The 23,647-nt window shown below is 34.9% G+C and overlaps 1 protein-coding gene and 1 non-coding gene across 5 annotated transcripts in view; both read right to left on the reverse strand.

Moving 5' to 3' along the window:
- Positions 1-23,647, reverse strand: part of MEIS1 (Meis homeobox 1) — a 178,554-nt gene that overhangs the window by 64,566 nt on the left and 90,341 nt on the right. For all 4 annotated transcript variants that reach the window (XM_032213339.1, XM_032213338.1, XM_032213341.1 and 1 more), the window contains exon 8: positions 23,353-23,498. In XM_032213339.1, coding sequence (XP_032069230.1) covers positions 23,353-23,498 — 146 coding nt within the window. The remainder of the gene's footprint in view (positions 1-23,352; positions 23,499-23,647) is intronic.
- LOC116506877 lies at positions 12,426-12,529 on the reverse strand. Its single transcript, XR_004255090.1, has one exon. It is a non-coding gene; the product is annotated as a U6 spliceosomal RNA (small nuclear RNA).

Here is a 23,647-nt window from a genome sequence, read left to right on the forward strand (position 1 = left end):
TGCCAGAGGCTTTGGTAATTGCCCCCAATCTGCTTCTCATTTTTCTGAAGTATATACCTACATAGCAAACATAAGGGTGGAAACCTGATGAAATACCTAGCTTTTTTTTTACTATATTTTATGCATCATGCAAAAAAAAAATGCTGTTAGTTCAATTGCAAGATGCAAGGCTATGAAAAGTATCTAGAGTTTGCTGTGAACTATAAAATTCCCCCAGACAACTTATTGTCAACTGAAGGAATGCCTAACTCAGAATACCAGCAGCTTTGCATGTTAGGTATTTTATTATACCAGTAAAATATTTTTTGGGGGGGAAACAATTCAATTGAAAAAAATTCTTAGAGTAGTTTCAACCTAGGTACCCAAAGTGCTGAAAGGGTTTTTCGTCTATTGGACCACTCAACATGCCTCTATCTGGGAAGTATAAGGACTAAAATGAACAGTTTTGTAAGCTACCTTTTCCACTCCTAGAAGCCTGAGCATGAAAAATATTTAACAGAAGGGACCTCTGCCCAGAAAAGCAGCTGAAGATCAATAGTTCCATAGTTCCAATAGTTTCATTTGGCTCTACTGCAAGGAGACTCCAAGTTTGAGGTGACAACTACACTCTTCTTCATCTGCAGCCAATAAGACGAGACAGGATTACTGGCCATCATTCCTACAACTATGTCAATGCATATTAACATTCAATTATCTGTCCTAGAAATAACCCTCCCCTTTATGCATTGTGTAATTGAGCACCTGGCAGATAATAAATCAAATTAGGAAGCAGTCGTCAGGAACCAGGCACTATGAGCTGGCTTTACAAAATAACAAGGTTTTTTAAATTTTTAAAAAAATTTAAAGTTTTATAAGGAGCATAAAAATTAACAGAAGCAGAAGGAAGGAAGGAAGGAAGGAAGGAGAGAGAGAGAGAGAGAGAGAGAGAGAGAGAGAGAGAATGTAATACTTTCCGATGTAATGGTGACACTACAGTATAGAGTAAGGCACTTGAAGAAAACATTAAGGACTTTCACATTCCTTCCAATTTCCTACTATGTAATTGCCGTCTCAGAAAGGACTTATCTTTTACACAGAATGCTATGCAGTATCTCTTATTTTACAATCAATTGCTTATTTTCTGTCCAAAATGAATATCGATATACTACTAAAACTCTCCTGTCTGTTTGTAAACTTCAAGTGGGCAAAAAAGTCCATCATACAGGACATCCATTTTTAAATCAAGGTATGTCAAATGGGATAATTTAAACAACATATCCAAAATCCATGATTCTGGTAAGATGGAAGTTTCAAGGTTATTCAGACCAGTTATATTGGGAAAGTTGTTGGCCCTGAGGCTTGGTCAGCCATGGTCACATGATTCTGATTTTCAACACTTTGCTTTTCAACAGCAAAGTCAATGGGGAAGATGGCAGGAAGCTAAAAAGCACTCCTGGCTCCCAGTGTTTTTTTTAACCTGCCAGAGGTCATTCTGGTTCTCTTTTTTGGTAAGGAAGTATCTCTCACAGGATGACCCAATGGATCATAGGTCATCTAATATTTCAATATCAAGCTGAAGTTATAACAGCAGTTTTCTCTTCAGTGTTGGGGCATGATTAGCTCACTCTGGCCAGTAAATATAAGGCAATCTGGCTGAATGGAAGACTATAACTTCTATTTTAAAGAATGTTCTATTGTGGTTTTCAAAAGACATCTAATTTGAAACCATAATCTGAGCAATGCAATGCACCTATTATAATTTGCTAATCTTAGAATATTTTAAATTATTTATTAATATAACACTAAGCCATCTGGAAATTTGGTTCCTAAAACAAATGTTTGCTCAAACGAGAATAAATAAATTGCACTATAGTATCTGAATGCTATGATACCATTATTGTCTTAAATCAAGGGTGGGGAACAATGCCCCTTTTATGACTTGTGGACATCAACTCCCAGAATTCAAGACCACAAGTCATAAAGGGGAGGGGGTATCATCCCCCACCTCTGACTTAAGCTAACATTTCAGACGTTGTCAATTGCATTTCTTCCATCTAAATAGCACTTTGGGATAGGATGGGAGAAAATGGAACTGTATATCAACTGTCATTTCGGAGAAAAAATATTCAGACAACCTTCCAACTACTGTGCATCTTTTAAAATCCATTTGCTGCTCCCTTCCCGGTTCATCATATCTTCACATGTTTCTCTACAAATAACCATGTTCCATTTTTTTAAAGCCACCAATTGTAAACAGATAAATCCATTTTCTAAAAGGTCACACATTCACACTTCTGTTAGAAATACCAAAATTACAATTACATCCTATTGTTTGAAACACAATGATTTGTGGTAGACACAAGTATGATTTCTTTATGAAACAGGATTTTCAGCAAAATACATCTTTCTCTATCTTGCAACCCACCATCCCCATATTTTGTCAAAACTGCTCACATCCATCTGAGCACATTCTGGAAACTGCAGAAAATTTCAGGAGATAAAATGAGACAACACTTAGGTAACATCTAATGATTCTAACTATCTTTTTTTAAATAAAAGCCCATATTTAATTATATTGGTCTGTATTCAAGTCTAAGAGCCAATCTGATGTAATGTTTAAGGCACCAGAACAGAAGCTAGAAGACTGTGAGTTCTAGTTCTGTCTTAGGCATTAAAATCAGCTGGATGACTTTGAAATAAACACTGTGTCCCAGCCATAGGAAAAAGACAATGGTAATATCACACTTCTCAAATGTTGGCAAGAAAATTTCAGGGCCTTGTCCAGACAATTCTCAGAGTCAAAGCTGACTCAAAGCTGTGTGCATGCACACATACACAAAAATATTCAAGAGTAATTGGCAAATGATTAAAATCCATACTTTACAAAAAAATTTTGTACTTTCCTTTTTGAAGTAGTCAAAATTGTTGCAAATAAACACCGGTATGTAACATGCAATTAAGTAAATCTCATTAGTTTAAGTGAGTATGACATGTAAGATTTTAAATGCAAAAAGAGACTTAAATGCAATAGTCTAGAACTACAGACGATTTGTGTAGAATACAGAAGGCCAAGAAGTAGAACAGAATGTTCCAAAATCAAAATTATCTGTACTGGGTTTAAATGATCAATCAGTTCAATAAATGGGTATATAGAAAAATGAATTCCCTAACAAATAAAGTCAAGTAGGCATCCTTATCTCCTTTCCTCTGGAGACTATTGAGTTAGTATTTGTAAATTTAAAAATGTTCTAAAAAAATTAATTTGCTGACTAATTAACTTGAGAGCACATTTTTAGATTTGTAACAAAGCCTGACAGATTAAATGACAAATTATGCTCTCACAAAGAAAACTCATGGCATCTTAAATAGGAGCTTGTTAGGGGTATTGGGTTACTCCCTGCTAAATGGCAAGAAAAGCAGCAGCTTTATGAATGCTTTTTTCTTCTTCCTCTTATTCAAGGCCAAAGTTAGTTATCTGAATTTATTCAAAATCAATGTTTCTTTCTTTTCCTCTGATAATTCACCTTGCCGTTTACCCAATCATTTTATGTAGGTGGAAGTGATGAATGCTGCTGAGTGCCAATGGATTTTGGTCCAATATGAATACCCCAAGGAGCAACTTACACTGAGTCTCAGGCTCCTGTCAACCCAGTAATTGATGATGTTTTCACTGTGAGGGATGTAAACTGAGTGGATTGACTCAGCAGCTAAAATCATTTATCTTTGTTTCTAAGAACACAAGCCTATTATGGCTAAATGTTCTTTACCAGCACAGAGAAATAATACCAATCAATTTTACAGGAAAAAATATATATATAATGTCCAAAATTAGAGAAAATACAAGCAACAACCCTTCCATCTGAGTGCCATTTGTGTGTCAACAAAACAAGACCCTATGAAATTGCAGATTTCAAACAGCAGGGCAAAGGCAAATCATACAGCACCATCAAACTGGTATCTGCTTTCTATTTCATAAACCTATTTCGTAAACCTGGCAATTTTGTATAATTTGATTGACTGAAAAAGAACATGCCTTGTACATTAAATAAATAAGTTGTATATTTATTCCAACTCAGAAAAATGTGCTAGATCCATTCGCAGTCTGAATCTTGGCCTCCCCACCTTTTTACTGGCAAAATGCCCAGGGTGATTAGAGAGTTGACAATATGGGGGCCTAGCAGAAAACAACAACTGGCTAATGGCTTCTGAATGCCCAGTGACCTTTGATCCTTAATGGTCTGGCTAAAAACAAATGACCCAGTCTGAGAGACTCCTACAAACATATGCATTTTAAGAGTACAGTTGTCAATTAAACATTGATTAATGTATTTGCTCATTTGCTGAAACCTGACCACTTCTTTACTAATCAGCTAACCAGAGACATATACACACACAATGTTTGTTCACCTTTTATTTATTTAATCAGCAACCAGCAAAACCTAAAAAGACGGAGGCATTTTAGTAAAAAGCTTTTCCACAAATACAAAGCTGCTAACCAGAAGTCAATTGTCCCCATTTCATTTATATCATTAGATACTTTGGTGTCATTCTGACACTGAATACTATCTCCTGCAGCACAGGAAACTGAAGACTATATTTACCACACTCTGTAGTGTCTGGACCTTAAATGATAACTTTCATTACAGCATATTGTCACCATAGCAATGAAACTACATGCGGGCAAATGACAGGATTCTGTCATCACTCATATTCACATTACACAACCCAGGCCTGTCAGACTTTAGGACAATTCTCTCATCTAGCCTGAACACCCAAATATATCCCCAATGGGCTTCCAAATAATATCCCATGGTTTCTGTGTTGTGAGTTTGCAAAAGTCACCAATTGAAATATATAGTTGCTTAAATCAATTATTTTGAATCAGTGTATACATGAATAAGGAATGATCAATTCTCTTTGTCATTGTTGTTGCTGCTGCCGTTCTCAAGATTGGGTTACAATAAAAAATAACATTTCTAGAATTAATTATATACAGTAAATCCTTTAAAAGGGAAGAAGTTCGAAAGATAATAGAGTTCCAATACCAAATTTTAAGTGATTTTGCCCTACTCACCTTTCATATTTCACTCACAGAACACACACAGAACACACACACACACACACACACACACACACAAATACACACACACATACAGAGGTATACCTATGGACATAATTAAACACACACAAGTAAAATAAGACTGATCCACTCAGTGAAATCTTTCCTATCTATCCTGTGTGTATCAGTGTGTGTGTGTGTGTGTGTCTGTGTCTGTGTATGTCTGTGTATCTGCTCACACATAACTCAATATAAAATCAGGAGTACTATAAGTGATAAATATTTTCAAAATAATTGTTCTCATCAAATCCTATTCACTTGAGAGCATGGAATTTCCTTTCTCAGGATTTAGTAATCTAAAAATGTAATTCAATGCATATCTACTCAGAAGTAAGCCTGAATAAATTCAGTGGAATTTACCACCATGTAGATCTATATAGGCTTAAAACTCTGGATAATAAATCACAGAAATCTGTACTAAAAACAAATCCTATATCATACCACTGTGTTGTTGGTATGTTGTTGTCATTGGAATGTGGTTGTTATACATACCATTTTGTAATGTATACAATTACATCTTCTTACTAGCTGTCTCAAATATTTTGAATTAGTTCCAAAAGCTTAGCCAGTACTGTTCCTTCTATTTACTGCCAATTAATTATTGCACATGTATTTTCTTCGCTTCATCCAAACATGGTCCCCCCAAATTGCTTTGAACTGATACCTTGATATACATATAAATGCAACAAATCTTACCATCTAATTTCATCTAGTATCAAGAGAAGAATTACTGTCATATTTCAATAATGCCATACACATACTGTCTTTTGAAAGTGTGATTTTTCACTCAGATGGACAAGAATTTGTGTGTGAATAGAGAGTTCTAATAGAGAAGATACACAGCAATAGTTGTTTGTCACTTGTGAAAGGAGGTGTCTGTGTCTTGACACAGTCTCTTAATATTCTTCAAGTGTCATGAAGAAGTTGCCTGATCAGCATGTGGTTAGTCCTCAATTCTGTTACCATCAGCAGGATGTTAATATTACTTCAAAGTAGTTGACATATAAAATGACTTCCCTTGGCCATTTGCCTCCTCTACTTGCAGTCAAAGCCTTTGGAGCCAACTTTGAAGCACAAACAGAAACTGAGGTGGCAAAATGAACCTAGTCTTAGTTGGGGGTAGGGGGAATGGCCAAACAACACAAAACAAACACTGTTACAAAGAAGAAAGTCATGAAGAAAAGCATCCTACACATCCTTTCTACATAAATATGCATGAATTTATTTATCTGAAGGGGAGGGTAGTTATTTGTTTCTTTATCACAATTGCTCATTCACAATGAAGCCTATCAGATAAATGAAATGTTGAAGAAAACAGAAGAAAGAAAACAGGATATAGATATACTGTAAAATTTTCTATATGGGAACAGGTGAATATTTAGAAATAAATACTGCTTTCAAGCAGAAATAGAGAATCAGTTTGGTAGAGTGGTTAAGCACACCATGATAGAAATTGGAAGACTCTTACTTCTGGTCCTGTTATAGGCACAAAGCCAGCTGAGTGACTTTGAGCCAGTCCTTTTCACAGCCCCATGAAGAAGGCAAAGGTGAAACATTTAACTGTAATGGGAAAACTTGACCAGGTACCCATGGTGCGTTTTCTCAGTTTGCAGTTCTTCTAAGTGTTGATGAGAACCTATGCTCTACAATTTTTTTTAATTTTAATTTTAATTATTCTTGCACTGGGGATCCCTTTAAAGAATTGCTACAAATGGATAAGAATGTTTTGTGTTGTCAGCCTTTGCAATGACCATAAACTCTAGGCATGCTTATCAACCATTAGTGAGCATCAAAAACTTTCCTGAGATCATGAGATACGTAGATATTCAAGTTTTAACAAGTGGCTCCTCAGGTGTGTGTTTTTCCCATTAAATCACTGTGACTTGCTTTAAAATCTACACAGAACACCACCACTATGTCTTACCCTAGGTTTGCCCCAACACCACAAAACAGGATTAGTATATGATGTTTGCTGTGTTGAAATACTATTGCCTATAATGTTGTTTTAACAAATTCACTGCATGCTTGATTGTGTAACACATGTGCCTTCTTAAATACAGCTTTATCAGAAGATAGTTCACTGCATGATCACGTTAAAATTTGATTTACTGTTCCACAGACACAACTAAGCAACTAATCTTCCAGGACAAATGTGACACATAAGAACAGTTAAACTGAAACATATAAATCGCACATATCCTTAAAAATATTATTGTCTGTAATTTAATCTAACAATATTTCTAGGCCTATAACCTTGCACGCAGAAGCAATTTCCCAAGCATTAATACTTAAATGGGTCATATGCACCACATCTGTCATTCTGTCCTGAAGTCTATGAGGCACAACCAAGACTCTGCAAGCCTATTGATTTTTCTAGCATTTGCTTTAATTTACTTAACCATTGAGAAATCCATCAGTACATAAAGGGCAACTGTCCATTACTGCCTCATTTGCAGACATTCTTTCTATTCATTCTCCACCCCAGCCCACCATGCCTCTCCCCTTTTGGTATAAATGCTTAAAAATGCTTCTGTATTTATGATGCAAAAGGCAGAGTTGGGGGAAGGGAGATGTCTGGAAGATGACTCACACCTGTTCTATTCAGTGAATTGCTGCACTGAAGTATACCTAATGTGCTTTAAAATAGAAAATAATATCTAGACTTTATAAATCTCTGTGCAAAGGGTGCAAATTAGGTCCTAATTATATTAACATGGAATCTGCCTCCTACCTTAAATGCTACATGAGCCCCCTCTAAACATGCAGAGCTCTGCTTCAGTTCCTTTATGAGCAGATGATTACTACGGCTTCTTAGATTGTCACTAAATATTTTGTTTACAAATAAACTATGAAGCCTTAAGCCAACTTTTCAAGAATAATCATCTAAGGGGTTTTCCCCCCCTCCCCTACTCCACATCATCCCTGTTCTAGCAAAGCTCCACCACATATGCATGGCAACAATCAAAAGCCCAGGCTTCATCTAATTACTCTATCACATAATTTCACAAATTGCCTTTTCGCTGGGGAGCCAAGTGCAAAACACACTCACAGTGGGATTTCAGGCAGCAGCTTTCATTTACTACTCATTTCTTGTTAAATTAAACACAAAAACACCAGTTGTGTGAAAGAAGTCAAAATGAAGGCTTGTAAATGAGCCAGACGAGCAGATCTCATATTTATACCACTGTTGGAAAATAGCTTGTTGGCAAGCTGCATTTTTAATTGCAGTGCTGTATCCCTTAACCCTTTTGAAGTCCTAATACATTTTCAGAATTACAACTAGCAAGCTCTAGAAAAACAAACAAAAAGACAACCTTTCCTAAGCTCTGGAGATAATATCACTGCCAGCAATGTAACATTATATCAACCACACAGGTACATTTTATACAGGCCAACACCGAAGTGGTTTGTTAATAGTCTAGGATGATTATAAACCTTCACCTCATAATGTGTTGTACTAATGCTAATAAATCCAAACATCTGATATTGTTGTGGTGAGCAAATGTCTATTAAAGCCCATTGTGTCCTATAAAAACCAAGCCACACTGATTATGATTTGGAAAGATTTCAAGCCTCTAAAGTGTGTAGTAGAAAGGACTACTACACAACAGGTTAAGTAGCCAAAATGCCATATTTAATAGTCACACATAGTGGGGTTCCCCCCCCCACACACTTTTAAAGCACTTTTGATGCTGCTTTTTTCCTTTGTATTTTTATTTTTGTGGATTTTCTGTCATTTAAAAAAGCAATAAAATAAATAAAACATTAAATAGTCACACATACTTTCAATTCTTCACACATACATTTTCTCTTCCTAAGATGAGTGAAATTTGCATGAGGAATCAGTAATTGCTCTGGGAGGAGCCCTCACTTCTTTCCCTATTAATAGGACAGAATTGGACAGGTTTATATTGTTGTCTACCTTTCTACCATAAGTTTACAACTCAGATGACATTTTGATAACCAGTCAAACTCAGGACTAAATAGTTGTTTTAGAAGGGATATTGTTCTTCTGTACAGTTACCATTTCACATCAGCAGCAAAAGCTCTGCCCCAGATCTCTGCAGAGGGAAAGCATAAGCAGCAGCTGTTTGTACATACTCACATTAGAAATCCTATTCACAGACAGGTGGAATAATTTAAAAGCCAATGTGGTACCATTTTGTTGTAAGCAGTGTAATTGTTTATCCCCCAAAATGGTATGCCTCATATTTATGAAAACATAACTAAAATTACATATTATTCCTACAAATCCTAAAACGCCTATTATTGCCTGCTTACAAAATAATCCCACCTCATATTTGTGATTTAATAGCACTCCAAGGTTGAATGAGCTCTCTTGCATGGATGTAACTACAAACATTCTTTTCCACCTTTAAAATGGAGAATAACTGCACATACAGGCTGAAACATTTTCCAACATATGCCTGAAATCCAGCTCCCAGTATCTGAGATGGTACTTAAATGTACCATGTCCTGAAAATTCTGGGTATTGAAGAAACAAACCCAATATCACAAATAGGTTTTTATATGTTAAAAATAAATTTACAACTATCGTGGGGCGGGGGAGTATATTTTAAAGTGAGACATGTGGGAGAACAAACATCAACAGAGACATCAATATATTGCAAAGATTTTCTATAACAAAAAACCTATAGCCTGTCCCTTTCAATTTAACTGAAGACAGCTAAAGCTAGAAATGCCACCAAGTCTTGTGTTCACAATACATCGTTACAACATCAAGAAGTATTTTCCTCACAGATTCAGAACAAATACAGAACTTTGCCATTTTTTAAAAATTCTGAAAATTCTTAACTTTTACTTCAGGAAGATGCAGGTTTATCTTTTGCTTCAAACTTTTCCTAAAGCCATAGGAGTGGGGATTGAAAGAATATTATATGTAAGAATTTGTATTCTGTATGTGCTTTACCTCATGATGTCAGAAATTAATATTTTAGCACATAATTGTAAATAAATTAATTTACTAGCACAAAGTTAAGTCCATTAAACATAAGTTCTGATTCTACACTTCTCACCACATATTTGGAAACATCCTTTCAAACTTCAAAATGCTAAATGCAGATTAGATCCACTATCTGTTGGCAATGTGACTTCTAAACATGAATGAACTATTCAAAGAAGCCACTCAAAACATGTCCACTGATCTTTGCAATGGTGAATCAGGAAGATAAGCCATTGAGTTCAGCATTCTACTCCTGAATGAAAGCAATCTTCTTAGCTATCTAGCTTTAGTTGGAACACATCCAAATGAAGGACCGTCACTACTTCTCTAGGCATTTCTGTTAAATGGCTACTACTCTGGTTTGTCTTGACTCATCATCACCCCTCAAATATCTGCAGAGAAAAGGTTTATGTTAGAACAAGTGCTTGATTCACTCTGTAATGGAAACTTGTTTTTTTAAGCAAGAGGGGGAAAAAACAGTTCAGGCTGATTCAAAAGGGAGCCCCCATCTTAAGAGAACATGGGTACTGTATTAGGAACATCTAAAATGGCATCTATCCAAAGAGGGCCTATTTGGTAGCTAAACTCCCATCTTTTCCACATATTTTATATAATACTCTTTATGAAATAATTTTGCCCATGGGAGGAAAGGAATGAATAAATAAATGACAGCAGCACCAGGTCCAGTTGGCATTGCAAAAGAATCACCAGTGGCACTATTCTAAGTGGATACTGACTTTTAAGACTTTGTAAGATTGGCTGAGGTAGTGAAACACGAAGGGTGAAAATTATGAGTTCAGCCATCACAAGGAAGACACTTATGAATATAATGATATATGTAACCTGCACTTGAATTTGGAGTTTATGGAAAAGTAGGAGACTAGAGAATCTGTGGTGATAGAAATGCCTTTTGTGCATTCCTCAGAGGCATTTTACTCAGTGTTCTAAAACCTAACTTTGGTGATGAAAATAGGCTGCTAGGTTAAACTCTGATAAGTCTTTGTGCAAACAAATTGAGAGGCAGGAGCGTGTTTGGAACTTGCCTGTGCAAGAGAAAAAGGAGTGCCTATTTTTATGAAGAGTTGTTGGAAGAAAAAAGTTGTTTTATGAAAAGTTGTTGGAAGAGGGGATAAACGATGATTGTGCTGCATTAATATGTGGGGAGGTGGGGGGGGAGAAGAGAAAAGAAATGCTTAGGTTTGATTTTTTTTCTCTCAAAGTCATGTTTCTTAATACTAAATGGAAAGAAATATATGGGATAATTTATTAATGCTTAACTATCTTGAATTCACTCAGTAATTAGTAATTTTGGACAAGTAACTTGCACAATTGTTTCAGTATTTCTTGACCATAAACTAGCACATATATTTTATAAAAAATATAGCATAGCACATACTATTAATATTCCATATAGAGAGGTACCATATCACTATGTTTGCTATCCATTGCTACTATTGCTGTCCTTACTTCTATTTCTAGCATATTAAAACCTGGAATGGACAGGTCTCATTGTTACTCATTAGGGAATAGTGTTGGGCTCTTGATCTCCACTAAATCATTTCCAACTGTGAAATTCAGAATAAGGATAGACAAGATCGATTTCTGATTCTCATCACTTTCACATGCAATCAGTCTCTCCATCCGATCTCATTTCTGCAACAATTTGTTTTTGTTTTAATGAATGAACATTTCTAATTTAAACAACTTTTTGTTGTTTAACAAAAACAACAAAAGGGTAAACAACCAAAGGGTAAAGTAAAAGTTTCCTTGACCAGTTGTGTCTGACTCTAGGGTGTATGTGCTCATCTCTGTTTCTTGGCTGACGGAACCAATGTTGTTCAAAAACATTTTCCATGTCCATGTGGTCACCATGGGTATATGCCAAAGGCTCTTGAAACATTATGACCTTCCCACTGTGGTACCTATTAATCTACTTGCATTTGCATGCTTTCAAACTGCTAATTGAAGGTTGAAGGTTGAAGGTTTATTGTATTTATATGCCGCCCTATTCCCAGGGGGACTCAGGGCGGCTAACAAACCCAAGGGGGGTAAACAAGAGGGACATACAACAAACAAGGTACAAAGGGAATTTAAAAAGACAATCAACAGTCACACGATTCGAGAGGGGAAGGGAACTCATCAACCCCAGGCCTGCCGGCACAGCCAGGTTTTAACGGCTTTGCGGAAAGCCTGGAGAGAGGTGAGGGTCTGAATCTCTGCGGAGTTCGTTCCAAAGGGCAGGAGCTAGGGCAATTAATGGGACCTCACACTGTTATGTGGTGCTTGGGTCTCGAATCCGGGCTGTTGACCTTCCAGATGATAAGCTCAGCATCTTTAACAACTGAGCCATTGTGCCTCCCCTCCCCAAAGCTGGAAGTCTACGCAAATTTGTATGTTATCCTTTCACAGGGGCCCATGCTAATCTTCTCTGTGTTGTTCCAATGTTAGTATATATGCTGCCGAAGTATATATATGTTTTATTTTTAATCTTAGTGAAGTCCAAACGTAAGGAAAACTATACTCTGGATGTGTGTGATCTTTTTGTAAAAACTGAGAACTGTATTTTAAAATCTGAAGAATTACAAAATCCCAAGCAAAAGCATATGGAACTTTGAGCCTTAGTCCAAAAAGTATATATTAAATTTTGGTCAATTTAAATATAAGCAGAGTTGCTATGAAAAATTGGAGAGGGGAAGTAAATGATGAAAGTAGTGTTGCCTAAATGTGATATCAAATGTGCATATAAAACTTGATGCTGCTTGGGAAATTCTGACCAAAACATTGCATCCTATAGATGCCTCTAATTATGCATAGTAACAAAAGTAAATCTTCAAGAATCCTTAAAGCAGAGGCCATACTATGACAAAAAATGTTTGCGAACACCATAGGAAATTATATCACCTTAATTCGATTTCAACTCATGTTCGTTACTATTAAACATTAGTGTCTAGCTTCAACCTATTGTACCATAAACAACTGTAAATAATATTTAAGTTATTGAAAATTCTAGAAACAATTGAACATCTAGATTTAACAAAGTAAGGTTATTTTAAATGGCAAAAATGCATTTTAAATTACAGGGTTGATACGCAACATGTATATTAACAATGTCATGATTTACAATACTATGTATCGTATAACAGAAAATGAAGAATTTTAAAGAACCAAAGTAATGTGTTGTGCTAGGTTCAAGTCCAAGCATGGGAACTCAGCAGGTCACTTTGGGGCAGTCACTTCATCCAGTTTGGACAGTAATTTTTGAGAGACCAACAGAGATTGAAGGCCTAAATATATACACTGTGGAATCCTGGAGGAAAACAAGATAGGAATCTAACCAAACAACAAATGCAATTGTCTGTTTGAAAACCAGCATCAATGTATGATGCCAAATAGTTTGCAAGATATTTGTTTTAAAAGTAGAAGGTATAATTGGATTACAACAAGTTATATTACCTTAGCTCTGACTTGATATATAATAGTCAGATTTCAACTCCTTAGAATTCAAAGGAGACAGATATTTGAAAACTACCTACTATAATTAATCATTGCTTATTTTTATTACTTATTCTCGTACCCCAAACCAGTATTGTAATACTTAGAAAACTGTTTCTTTCATAAATAATCTTGTTCATTATAACTTCCTGTAGGAGTTGTCCACATTTTTTTTAATAATTTAATTTTTTTATTTCAAAAATACAATTTTTGTTTCTTCAGCTCAAAAATTCCTAAACTTTTGGGGCTGGTAAGCATATTTGATTTGTAAGAACATAGCATGAGAACTCACACAAAATGGCTGTCCTGGAGGGTGTGGTCACAAAGCAACCTTTACTATACATGAAATAAATTGGTAAGGATGTTTGCTGCCACTGCCTCTAGTCCCTTGCCCCCCAGATTCTCTCCATATCTCAGTTTACCTTCTTTTTCCCGAACAGCAACCATTCACTATTTTTAATTTCAAAGAACACCCAAGTGTCTATTTAGGACCCTAAGGCATTCTTAGAAATAAATATGATCGCTTGCTATATAACACCTAGCTTCCCATTTCATTTTTTTTAATTAAAAGAAGCTTAATAAAACAAAATAAATTAAAATCAGATGAAGTGTGGAGCCTGACGGCTCTAAGGGAGGTATTATCAGGCACCTTGGCCCTGACCACATCACACTGGAGACCCAGACTATGGCTTAACAGTTTATTAGCCATAGTAATTTCCAGGTATTTTCACGATAAGGTTGAAGATGACAGTACAGATGCACCTGTAGGCCTTATAATTGTCCTGTGAAAAAGTTATCCTCTTTGAAGCATGGAAAACTCAAGAGGTTTTTGCTCTGTTTAAAAATATAGTTATGTGGCAGAAACAAATTTTATAGGATGGGTGACTAGCATCTAGAAGGAGCACAATGGCTTCAGAGTCCACCATTTTACAAAATGAACCCTTAGAAAATTATTAGCAATATTAAAAGACATAATTCGCAGGCAAGTGCAGGAAAACAGTATTATGTGATCTTCAGCATTACACTAAATTAATTTGCTTAAAACTTTTTGAAAATCAGAATTAACTTAAGAAAGGACCCTGGTGGCATGGTGGTTAGAATGCAGTATTGTAGGTTAACTCTGCCCACAGCCAGGAGTTTAATATTGACCGGCACAAGTTTGACTCAGCCTTCCATCCTTCTGAAGTTGGTAAAATAGGCAATAGGCTGACACTGTTAATTGCTCAGAGAGTGCTGTATAGCACTATGGGATGGTAGATAGGTTTAAGTGCTATTGCTATTTATGGAATTTTTGTTGGTGAAGACAGGCAAGGCCATTTTCCATGCACAATTAACTTTAGTGGCCTCAATGCAAGGCTAGTGTATATGGCATCTGGATTGTGATTTATGAAATATTGGGTCGGATTCACACGGCTCCTTTTGTGGGTAAAGAAACTTTTGGAGCCAATCGTATGTTTCCAATTACAGTTCATAAAATCCAGTCTATGTGGTCCCACTGAGACCAAGACAACAAAGTAGTTTTGTGTTTTGGCTTGTTGCAAATTACAATTATAATCTGAAACAGATTTAATTGCAAAGTATTCTAGTGCAGACAGTTACATTTCCTTTTGAGTTTTTTGGGGATACTTTTTGGTTCAGTATGATTTCTTATGAAGTCATTTAAAATCTATTCCAATATGTAGCTCAAGACTCAACATGGTTTTTTTTTAGAAGTTACCAATCTACCTAATTACCTACCTCTCAGATTTACCAAATATTATTCATATGTAGTCCCTCCCCCACTAATTGTCTGTGAATTGTGGAGAGGCGCTCACTCACATACAGTGAGGGGAAAAATGCTTCTGGAATGTGAATGGGCAGGAATGCAATTGGCTGCAGACATTGTTAAAAAATGTGAATTCCCCTGAATTAACCATTACTTGGAGGGCTGCTTACTTGCTGAATTTTAACCCTTATTGTAATACTTAAAGTGTTTCTTCTCTCTCTTTGATTTCCTTTCATCCACTCCAGTTCCCCTTTCTATTTGCAGCCTCCATATCAATCTTTATTTCCCTCACTTCCCTTCCCACTTTATCCTCTTTCTGTGTCTTCATTTTCTTGTCTCACTTCTGTTAAAAGGAAGGCTAGGAATAGATACATGTTTTTGTTTTCTTGTGAGATTATGTATGGTAGGTACTGTATATGCAGATGACAAACTATTAATTTATTAATGAGAAACCTTATTTTACAAGCAACTACACTTGACATTAGTTCAAATAACTTTTTTTCCTTTGGGCCTGTTCTTTTTCTGAAGAGAATCTAACAGGCATGGGACTGTATTTTGACCATGTCAATTCTTTTCTCTTTTTTATGTTCTTTCTCTTTAACAGAGTTATCTTAAAGATGTGGTTTTCCTTTCCCTAACTAAAGTGCTCTATAAATTAGCCAGTTAATCTTAATATGCATGAGACATATCACCTTGTTTCAAATCACCACAGTATATACCACATTCCTTAGATAGTGCTTTGGCAAATTCCAACTGTACTATTAAGTATTCTTTGAAGATACAGTCTGAATTATTCAATTAATGCACAATTTGCCTATCTTCTTTATTACATAACACAAGGAGAAATATTCTTCTGGTTTTAATCAATCAGCAGAAGTCATCAATTCATTTCAGGCTACAATTCAATGTATTTTTCTTAAGCCTAAATAAGTGGTTAACCAAGGGGACATTTTTGCCTTTATCAGGCTCCATGTACACAAAGATCCTCAGAAAAAACTGAGTGGAGGGGGGCAGGGGAGTTGGGGGGGGACAAAGCTATCTCAGCAACAGTATAATCTCTTTGGAACTCCCTTTTCAGAGGGCATGTAGAGGGCAAGACAGATGAGGTTTTAAACCAGGCTGGCAATTCATTTTTCTACAATGGCTACAGTATGTTATGGGTTAAACCAAAAATTCTAAAATCATTATAAGCTTTATCATTCATTTTAAAGATCTGGCTTTAAATAATCACCTTGAGATGAAATATAATGGCAGTAACAAACAAACAATACCACAAGCAAGACAGAATCTAAATTTTGTTGCTGTTTTGTATTGTTTTGGTTCTATTGCTTTTGTCCTGTAAACTACTCGGGAAAATTTTGCTATCATGGGGTAGAACATAAATGTTTATAGCAAATGGGAACAATACACAAAGTATTTTCTGAGAACAGAACATATCCTATTTGTTCAGTTTGGTGTAGTTTTCCTCAATTATCTAGAAAGATGGGATACTGACAACTGATATACCATATGTAAATAAATTAAAACAAAATAGTACTTATAATGGTAAAAATGGGATTGGCCAAACCAAGAACATAAAAAATAAAGAACTAAAGTGAAGGATCAATAGCCTTTAATACTAATAATCTACAATATGAAATAGTAATCTACAGTCCTTCAGATATAATATTTGACAAATCAGAGAAGTTTTCAATTTACAATACCCCTTCTTATATAATTATCTACTTATGCGCACACATACATGCACATGCACAGAAAGAGAGAGAGAATTTTGAAAATGATGGCATTGTATTGCTGTGTTGCTTTTAGGCCTGAAAAACATCCTATCTTTTACATATAGGATGACACAGCATTACAAATCTCGGTCCTGGCATTATGATACTTAAGAAAAACTCACCAAAATCCCAACCTGCTATTGTTTTCAATTCTGACTGTTGAAGAGTGCTTGAATTTACACGAATTTACTAGTCCCCCTTTCTACTTTATAATCCACCATCTTCTCTCATTTTTCTCCAAGGTGCTGAAAAAGAGGAGCCAAAGAGAAGATTGCCTTACTTTACCTCCTGAAAATTCAAGCACTTCTGTCTAAGGGATAGCTTGAATTTTGCAATTTCTTACTGCAAGAAATCAACAGTATTCCATTCAAAAGAGAGAAAAAAATAGATTAATCTATCATCAGCATATGAGAATTTATCTTGGCCAACATAACCATGAGGGGTCCTTGATACTTTCTGAGCTTGATTGTTTTCTTGCAGATGTTTTATTATCCAAACTTGGTAACAACATCAAGAGTGAGAGTGTTACACTAGCACTGATGATGTTACCTAGTTTGGGTAATGACACATATGCAAAAAAACAACCAAGTTCAAAGAGCCCCAAGGAACCCCTCATTTCAACCCTAAACTGCAAATATTCTCCTTTAGTGGTACAGCATAACAATTATTGCTCCATTAGGTATTACAAGAAAAACAGAATACAATACCAATAAAGAATATAGACAATAAATCTGATTGCAGATAACATTTTCCCCAAAATTCTAATTCAACATAAAACTTGTTTACAATATTAATTGAATAAATTTCATAGTAGTAAGATCTGAAAACAATCTTGTTAAACCATCCTGTCTAAGCAATACTGAAGCAAAAATTCTTGCACAAAACTACTGGACATTTTTTCTCCATGTGGATTTAAATAGTCAGGAATATCTAGAAGGGGTTGGTTCCATTTAAAGAAATGTGACCCTTTCTTCACAAAGATATAACTAATTTGTTATTGCTAGCAGAATAGCAATACCCCTAATTATTTTTTCCCAATTTGAAATAATTCTAGATCTCTTATCAATTATTTGGCTTCATGGCAGGAAAAAAATTGTATTTCTATATAGCATCAAGCAAACAAAAATACAAGGAATGGAAGTTTAGATACCAAAACTGAAAAAATATTTTTCCATGTTTTAGATAAAACAATATGGTGGAATTATTTGGAATTCAAAAGTTGTCCGATAGCTAAAAGTTATGACTCTCACTCTTTTCTTTTCACTTCTTTTCTTTTCCCATTGATTTTTGATGGATGAACTTATGTAGTTTTCAACTAGCATTTCTGGCAGTGATTTGTCATTACCCCCTTTCTAGTATACTACAAGGAAGTGACTGGCGTCCCAGATCACCTAACTGCTTTTGTATCTAAGGCAGGATCAGAACTTGAGATGTTCCTATTCCATCCAACAAAACTGGCTATCTTCATTCCATTAGAATGAATTTTCCATTAGAAAATTCCTCCTCAATATTAAAAAAAAATTTTTTTAATTGTTAAGGTCCAGCCTTAACAATTATATTGTATTTGTCAAAAAGTTTCTAGATTACATTGCAGTATTTGTTACGGTGCATATCTCTAATGAAAATTCTCATCATATGACTCATTCTGGATGAACATTTGTTTAGAAATTGGACAAATTACAGAAGTCTTTTATACTTAATGTTAGTATATTTTTTTCCAAATTATATAAAATGGTGATCAATTACTTTTTAAAAAGCAGAGTTTTGAAAGATTAAATGTTTTATCTAGATTTAAACTCATTTTATTTATATCAACCAATATAGATTATCTCCAACTACGTATCATTTTGATCAGAAATAATAAATGTTTACATTTTTAAATAAATATATTTATTTATTTATTACACTGTACATTTATTTTGTTGTTTGTCTTCTGAAGACATTTTTCATTGCTTTGTTCCTTTTTTTATTCTAGTGTTATATGCTGAAATATTTTTAAAGAAATATTTGATACCCCCGTTTTTTCTCCATTAAGATTACTGGAATTGCTGTATAGAAGAACCTCCCTGAATGGCATTGTCTTAATGCAATGGGCTTCATTACCATCAATCTTTTAGCAAATTCATTAACAGTATCAAAAGAAGGATTATTGATTAAAAACACTGAATTCCCAGATTCTAGACAGAATAGAATTACACAAAAGATGTAATCTACTTTTTAAAGAAAAGGCAGTATAACTTATTCCAATGGGCAGGATAAACAATAAAAAACCAACAAAATGAAATGGAAGTAGCCAAAATAAATGCATTTGTATTTAATGATTAGTTCTAGATTTTTTATGTATTAATATAAAGAAGAAAAGATTATGTTAAAACACCCAGGCTAGATAATTAGTTGATCTAGCCAAGTATTACCAGCTCTGAAGGACAATAGTATATGCCCTAAGGCAGCAATCTCTTATTCCGTTTTCTTTGAGGTAGAATGTGGGACTGTCTACATGCAGCATATATTTTTATACTCCTGAGCTACGGCCAGGTATGCTGTGTGCATATGAGATTTAAAAAAAGAAAGATGTAGAAGAAACATGATACTGTACAAACATCATCATCCCACAATGTGTGTGTTTGATGTTATATAAGGTATCTGAAACTGCATTGCTAGAAATGCATGTGATATGAAATAAAATAGACAACATTTCCTTTGTACTTTTACTTTTTGTTTGCTTGTTTGGGTGAATCACAGTCTAAAAGATGGTCTCAAGCATTATGAACTAATATTATAAAAGCTTACAAAAATTTGGTATTTTTAGTTTATTTTAATAATTTTATTTTAATAATTCCATTGACCAATCATTAATATGACTGCCATGGTAATCACTGTGTTACTAATACTGGGGTATTAGTATTATAATGGGTATTAGTATTGTAATTTTATGAGCAGTCCTTTGAGATAATGGTAAAATTAAAAAATTTTAGTGCTCAATCAGGATGCAAAGTATTTCAGTGTTAATTATTCCCAGCTCTTCCATACCGTTTTAATTTGCAAATTACTGCATGTACTCTAAGCTTTATATTTCATACTTACAATATATTCATGCAAATAATTTGGGGTCTAATAAATTAAATCTGAACAAAACTGAGGATTATTATTTTTAACAATCAAAAATGGAAATTATTCATTTGTGAGATATTTCCAGGAATTCAAGGCAGATATCCAGTACTCCCTTGTCCAATAAACCCTGTTATAAAGTTTTAGCTAATGAGGACTAGCTTCTCATGGGACAGTTATTTCTTTAAAAAGAAAATGTTGGTTTTTTAAAACAAAAAACAAAATATGTTCATTTTGCATCAGTGCAGATTCTTCACCTTATGAAGTGTGTGTGTGTGTGTGTTTGTATGTGTGTATGTATGTATGTATGTATGTATGTATGTATGTATATATATATGCATGTCTGTCTGTCTGTCTGTCTGTCTGTCTATCTATCTATCTATCTATAAATTGATAATATAGTCTATAAAAGTTCATCATATAATGAAACATATGAATGTAACATCCACTATATGTATAAATATGTCAACTGCAGCAATTATATTAATCATATTTATCTTAAGACATAAGCATTAAATATCATTTCAGCCTTTAACACAAAAACTTGGATTTCACTTCTTTAACTCAATATCCAAGACCAGTGTAAGGAAAACCAAAGGCCAGTTCACATAAAGCCTAAATATCCAAAGTGGTCTGAACAGATCTGCAGACTTCAAAACCATTGCTTCCCTGTTTGATTAAAAATCCATTTCCAACCTAGGTCTTCATTTATTTGGCAAATCCAAATCATTCAAAAGTTAATCATTTGGCATATTTGACATTTGTTTAAAAAAATGCAAAGAGATAATGCAAAACCGCTTCTACACATTCTCCTACCATTCAAATCTGTTCAACTATAAGCTTATGTATTAAGAACAATAATTTTGTAATCTTTTTTACATTTTCTCTGAGAATACTAAGAAAAGAAAGTAAAGGGGGAAAACCACTGGCTTAAGTTCATAAGAAAATAGACAGGAAGAAGAGTCTATAACCAGGAGGTCCTCCTTGTACTACATATAAAGTCCTGAATTTATTTGGATCAGTTCTAGATATGATTATTTAGCCTTACTCATTTGTGAAATGGATGTTTCAGCCTCCATATACTGTGACCCTTCTCTCCAGGCACAGCAATTCAGCATGTTTAGATCCACTTTGTATTCCATGTAACTATATTGCCAGCAGTAGTGTGCACGGTGGTCTCACACAGGGCAAGTGATGTCCTAGCAGAGCCTGTGTGAAGTCTACTTTATAATACCCAAGAGAGGAAATATCCCTTTAGCTCTCAATTAGTGCTGACAAATCCATGTCTTTATGCACTCAGCTATATATGTTATGGCCTTTGAGATGCTTGATTCCTTTCCTATATAAACTGTGCCCAGTGGGTGTGAAGGTTACAAGAAGGTTACAAATTCCACTATTAACCACTAATATTGTACTGGGCCTAGACCATCTATTTCTGGATTTTAAAAAATGGATGTTCAGCTTCAATCCTCTCTTTTATCATTAAGTTTACATTACAATATTGAGGGTGTTTCTCAAATGCAATCATGAGTACTAAAAATCTCTTTTTAAAACATAAATAATAATAAAGTCTTAAATCAAGATTTTGTAAATTTCTAGAAACTATAATGGGCACCCAAGAATCTGAAAAATCAGATTGTTTTATACATTCTTTCTATTTAATTAGTCGAATAAAAATTATATATGAAATGGTGCAGAACGATCACACACTCACAATAACAATAAACATATTAACTCATTTGCCAGATTCAAATTAAGGAATGAAATAACAGGGGAGAATGCTAGTCAGCCGCTTATAGTGAATGTGTGATATAATGCACCATATTCAAATACCTCATTCAAAATACCTTTACAATTTTTGAATTGGCTAACATTGTTTATGATTTCAGCAACTAAAATTCACATTCACATATATTTACATGCAAACCATGGATTATAAATACAACAGCATAATCCTCTATCCAACAGCTCTGGTTGGCACCCAAGGTTTCAAACAGCACTACTGCTTTCCATTCCCTGTTACTACATAGAAAGCTTCTCTTGATGATGAATTAGAGGAGGCAGCTGGGGTGAACAGGAGGGAACCAGCTGAAGTACAGGGAAGACAAAAAAAATCTGCTAAATACACAAATACCTGGACCATGAGAATGTCGCCAGGCTGACTGAATTATGACCAAATGCTTCAGTGACAAGAGAGAATTTCCTTAACCAAAGGGTCTCACATCTGATGCTTATACATCTGACAAGATAAAATTGCTCCCCATACACACATATCCCATGCCACATGGTTTCTGCAACTTCAGAAGGACATCTTTATTCAAGGAGTGGAGAGGAGCTAAATGATGGATGTTTGACCTTGCCTCTTCTCACAACCTACAGGCAAAGACCTGCCCCATTTCCATTCAAATGTATAGGAAAGCAATATTCAGAAATCTTGGTTTAGAAAGCCACCCAAGCTTTGATGGAGACCCTCTGGGATACACAGAGTTTTAAATAGAATATAGCACACTTTGAAAATGGAGGAAAAAGCTGTCCTGCTTTAAGGAACCTTCTTGTTAAAAGGAATATGACTTTTAAAACATAGGCTTCTTTTTTTATTCAGAATCATGTCAAGCTGATTAAACAAATAGAAGAGAATGCTGCGCATGTACGGTCTGATGTTCTTTATCTTAATCATTTTCAAAATCTAGAGGGCCCAGATACAAGGCCCATACCTGATTCTGCTAACTTGCAGAGATTGAGGACTGGCAGATAAATACCTAGATCTTGCAAGCTAGCCAGTGGATGACCCTACTCACACTGACTAAATGCAAAAAAAAAAAAAAAAAGGTGCAACAGAAAAAAATCTTCATTTTACATTATTTAGATGTCCAGAAAGAAAACAAATATCAAGTCTCTTTGTTTAGATTTACTAGACACTGAACAGCATAAATCAACATTAGCCAGATTGTTGTTTTTGTCTTAAACAAGAATCTGAAGGGAAAAAAAATAACAAAAGAATACACTGGATGCAAAATAAGAAAGAAAGCAGAATACTAGCATAAGATAATAATATCTAAAAGACTAGTCTTCAATTATGTGTTATATGCATTTTCTATTATAACGTCTTCTTTCCAGGTGCTATTTTATACATGATGCGGACTTCACTTACTGTTAGATGCTGGAACAGCCATGCCCTCATGATATTTGTGGCTACTTTGGGAAAGATGCCCCGCTTTTTATGTCGCTTTTTGTCCTTATCTGGATCATCATCATCACCTGTGCTGGGAGACGCTACACTGTTGTCCAAGCCGTCACCTGTAAATATAGTGAATCAAATGTTTCACTTTAGCTGTTTTGAGATTCTATGACTAAATCTAATTTGGGTAGGTACATACACACCCAACATATGCACTAAACACACACATGAAGCATCATAAACCTAATGAAAATTCACACTGTATTTC

The sequence above is a fragment of the Thamnophis elegans genome, chromosome 3 (assembly GCF_009769535.1).
Source record: "Thamnophis elegans isolate rThaEle1 chromosome 3, rThaEle1.pri, whole genome shotgun sequence".
Lineage (NCBI taxonomy): Eukaryota > Metazoa > Chordata > Lepidosauria > Squamata > Colubridae > Thamnophis > Thamnophis elegans.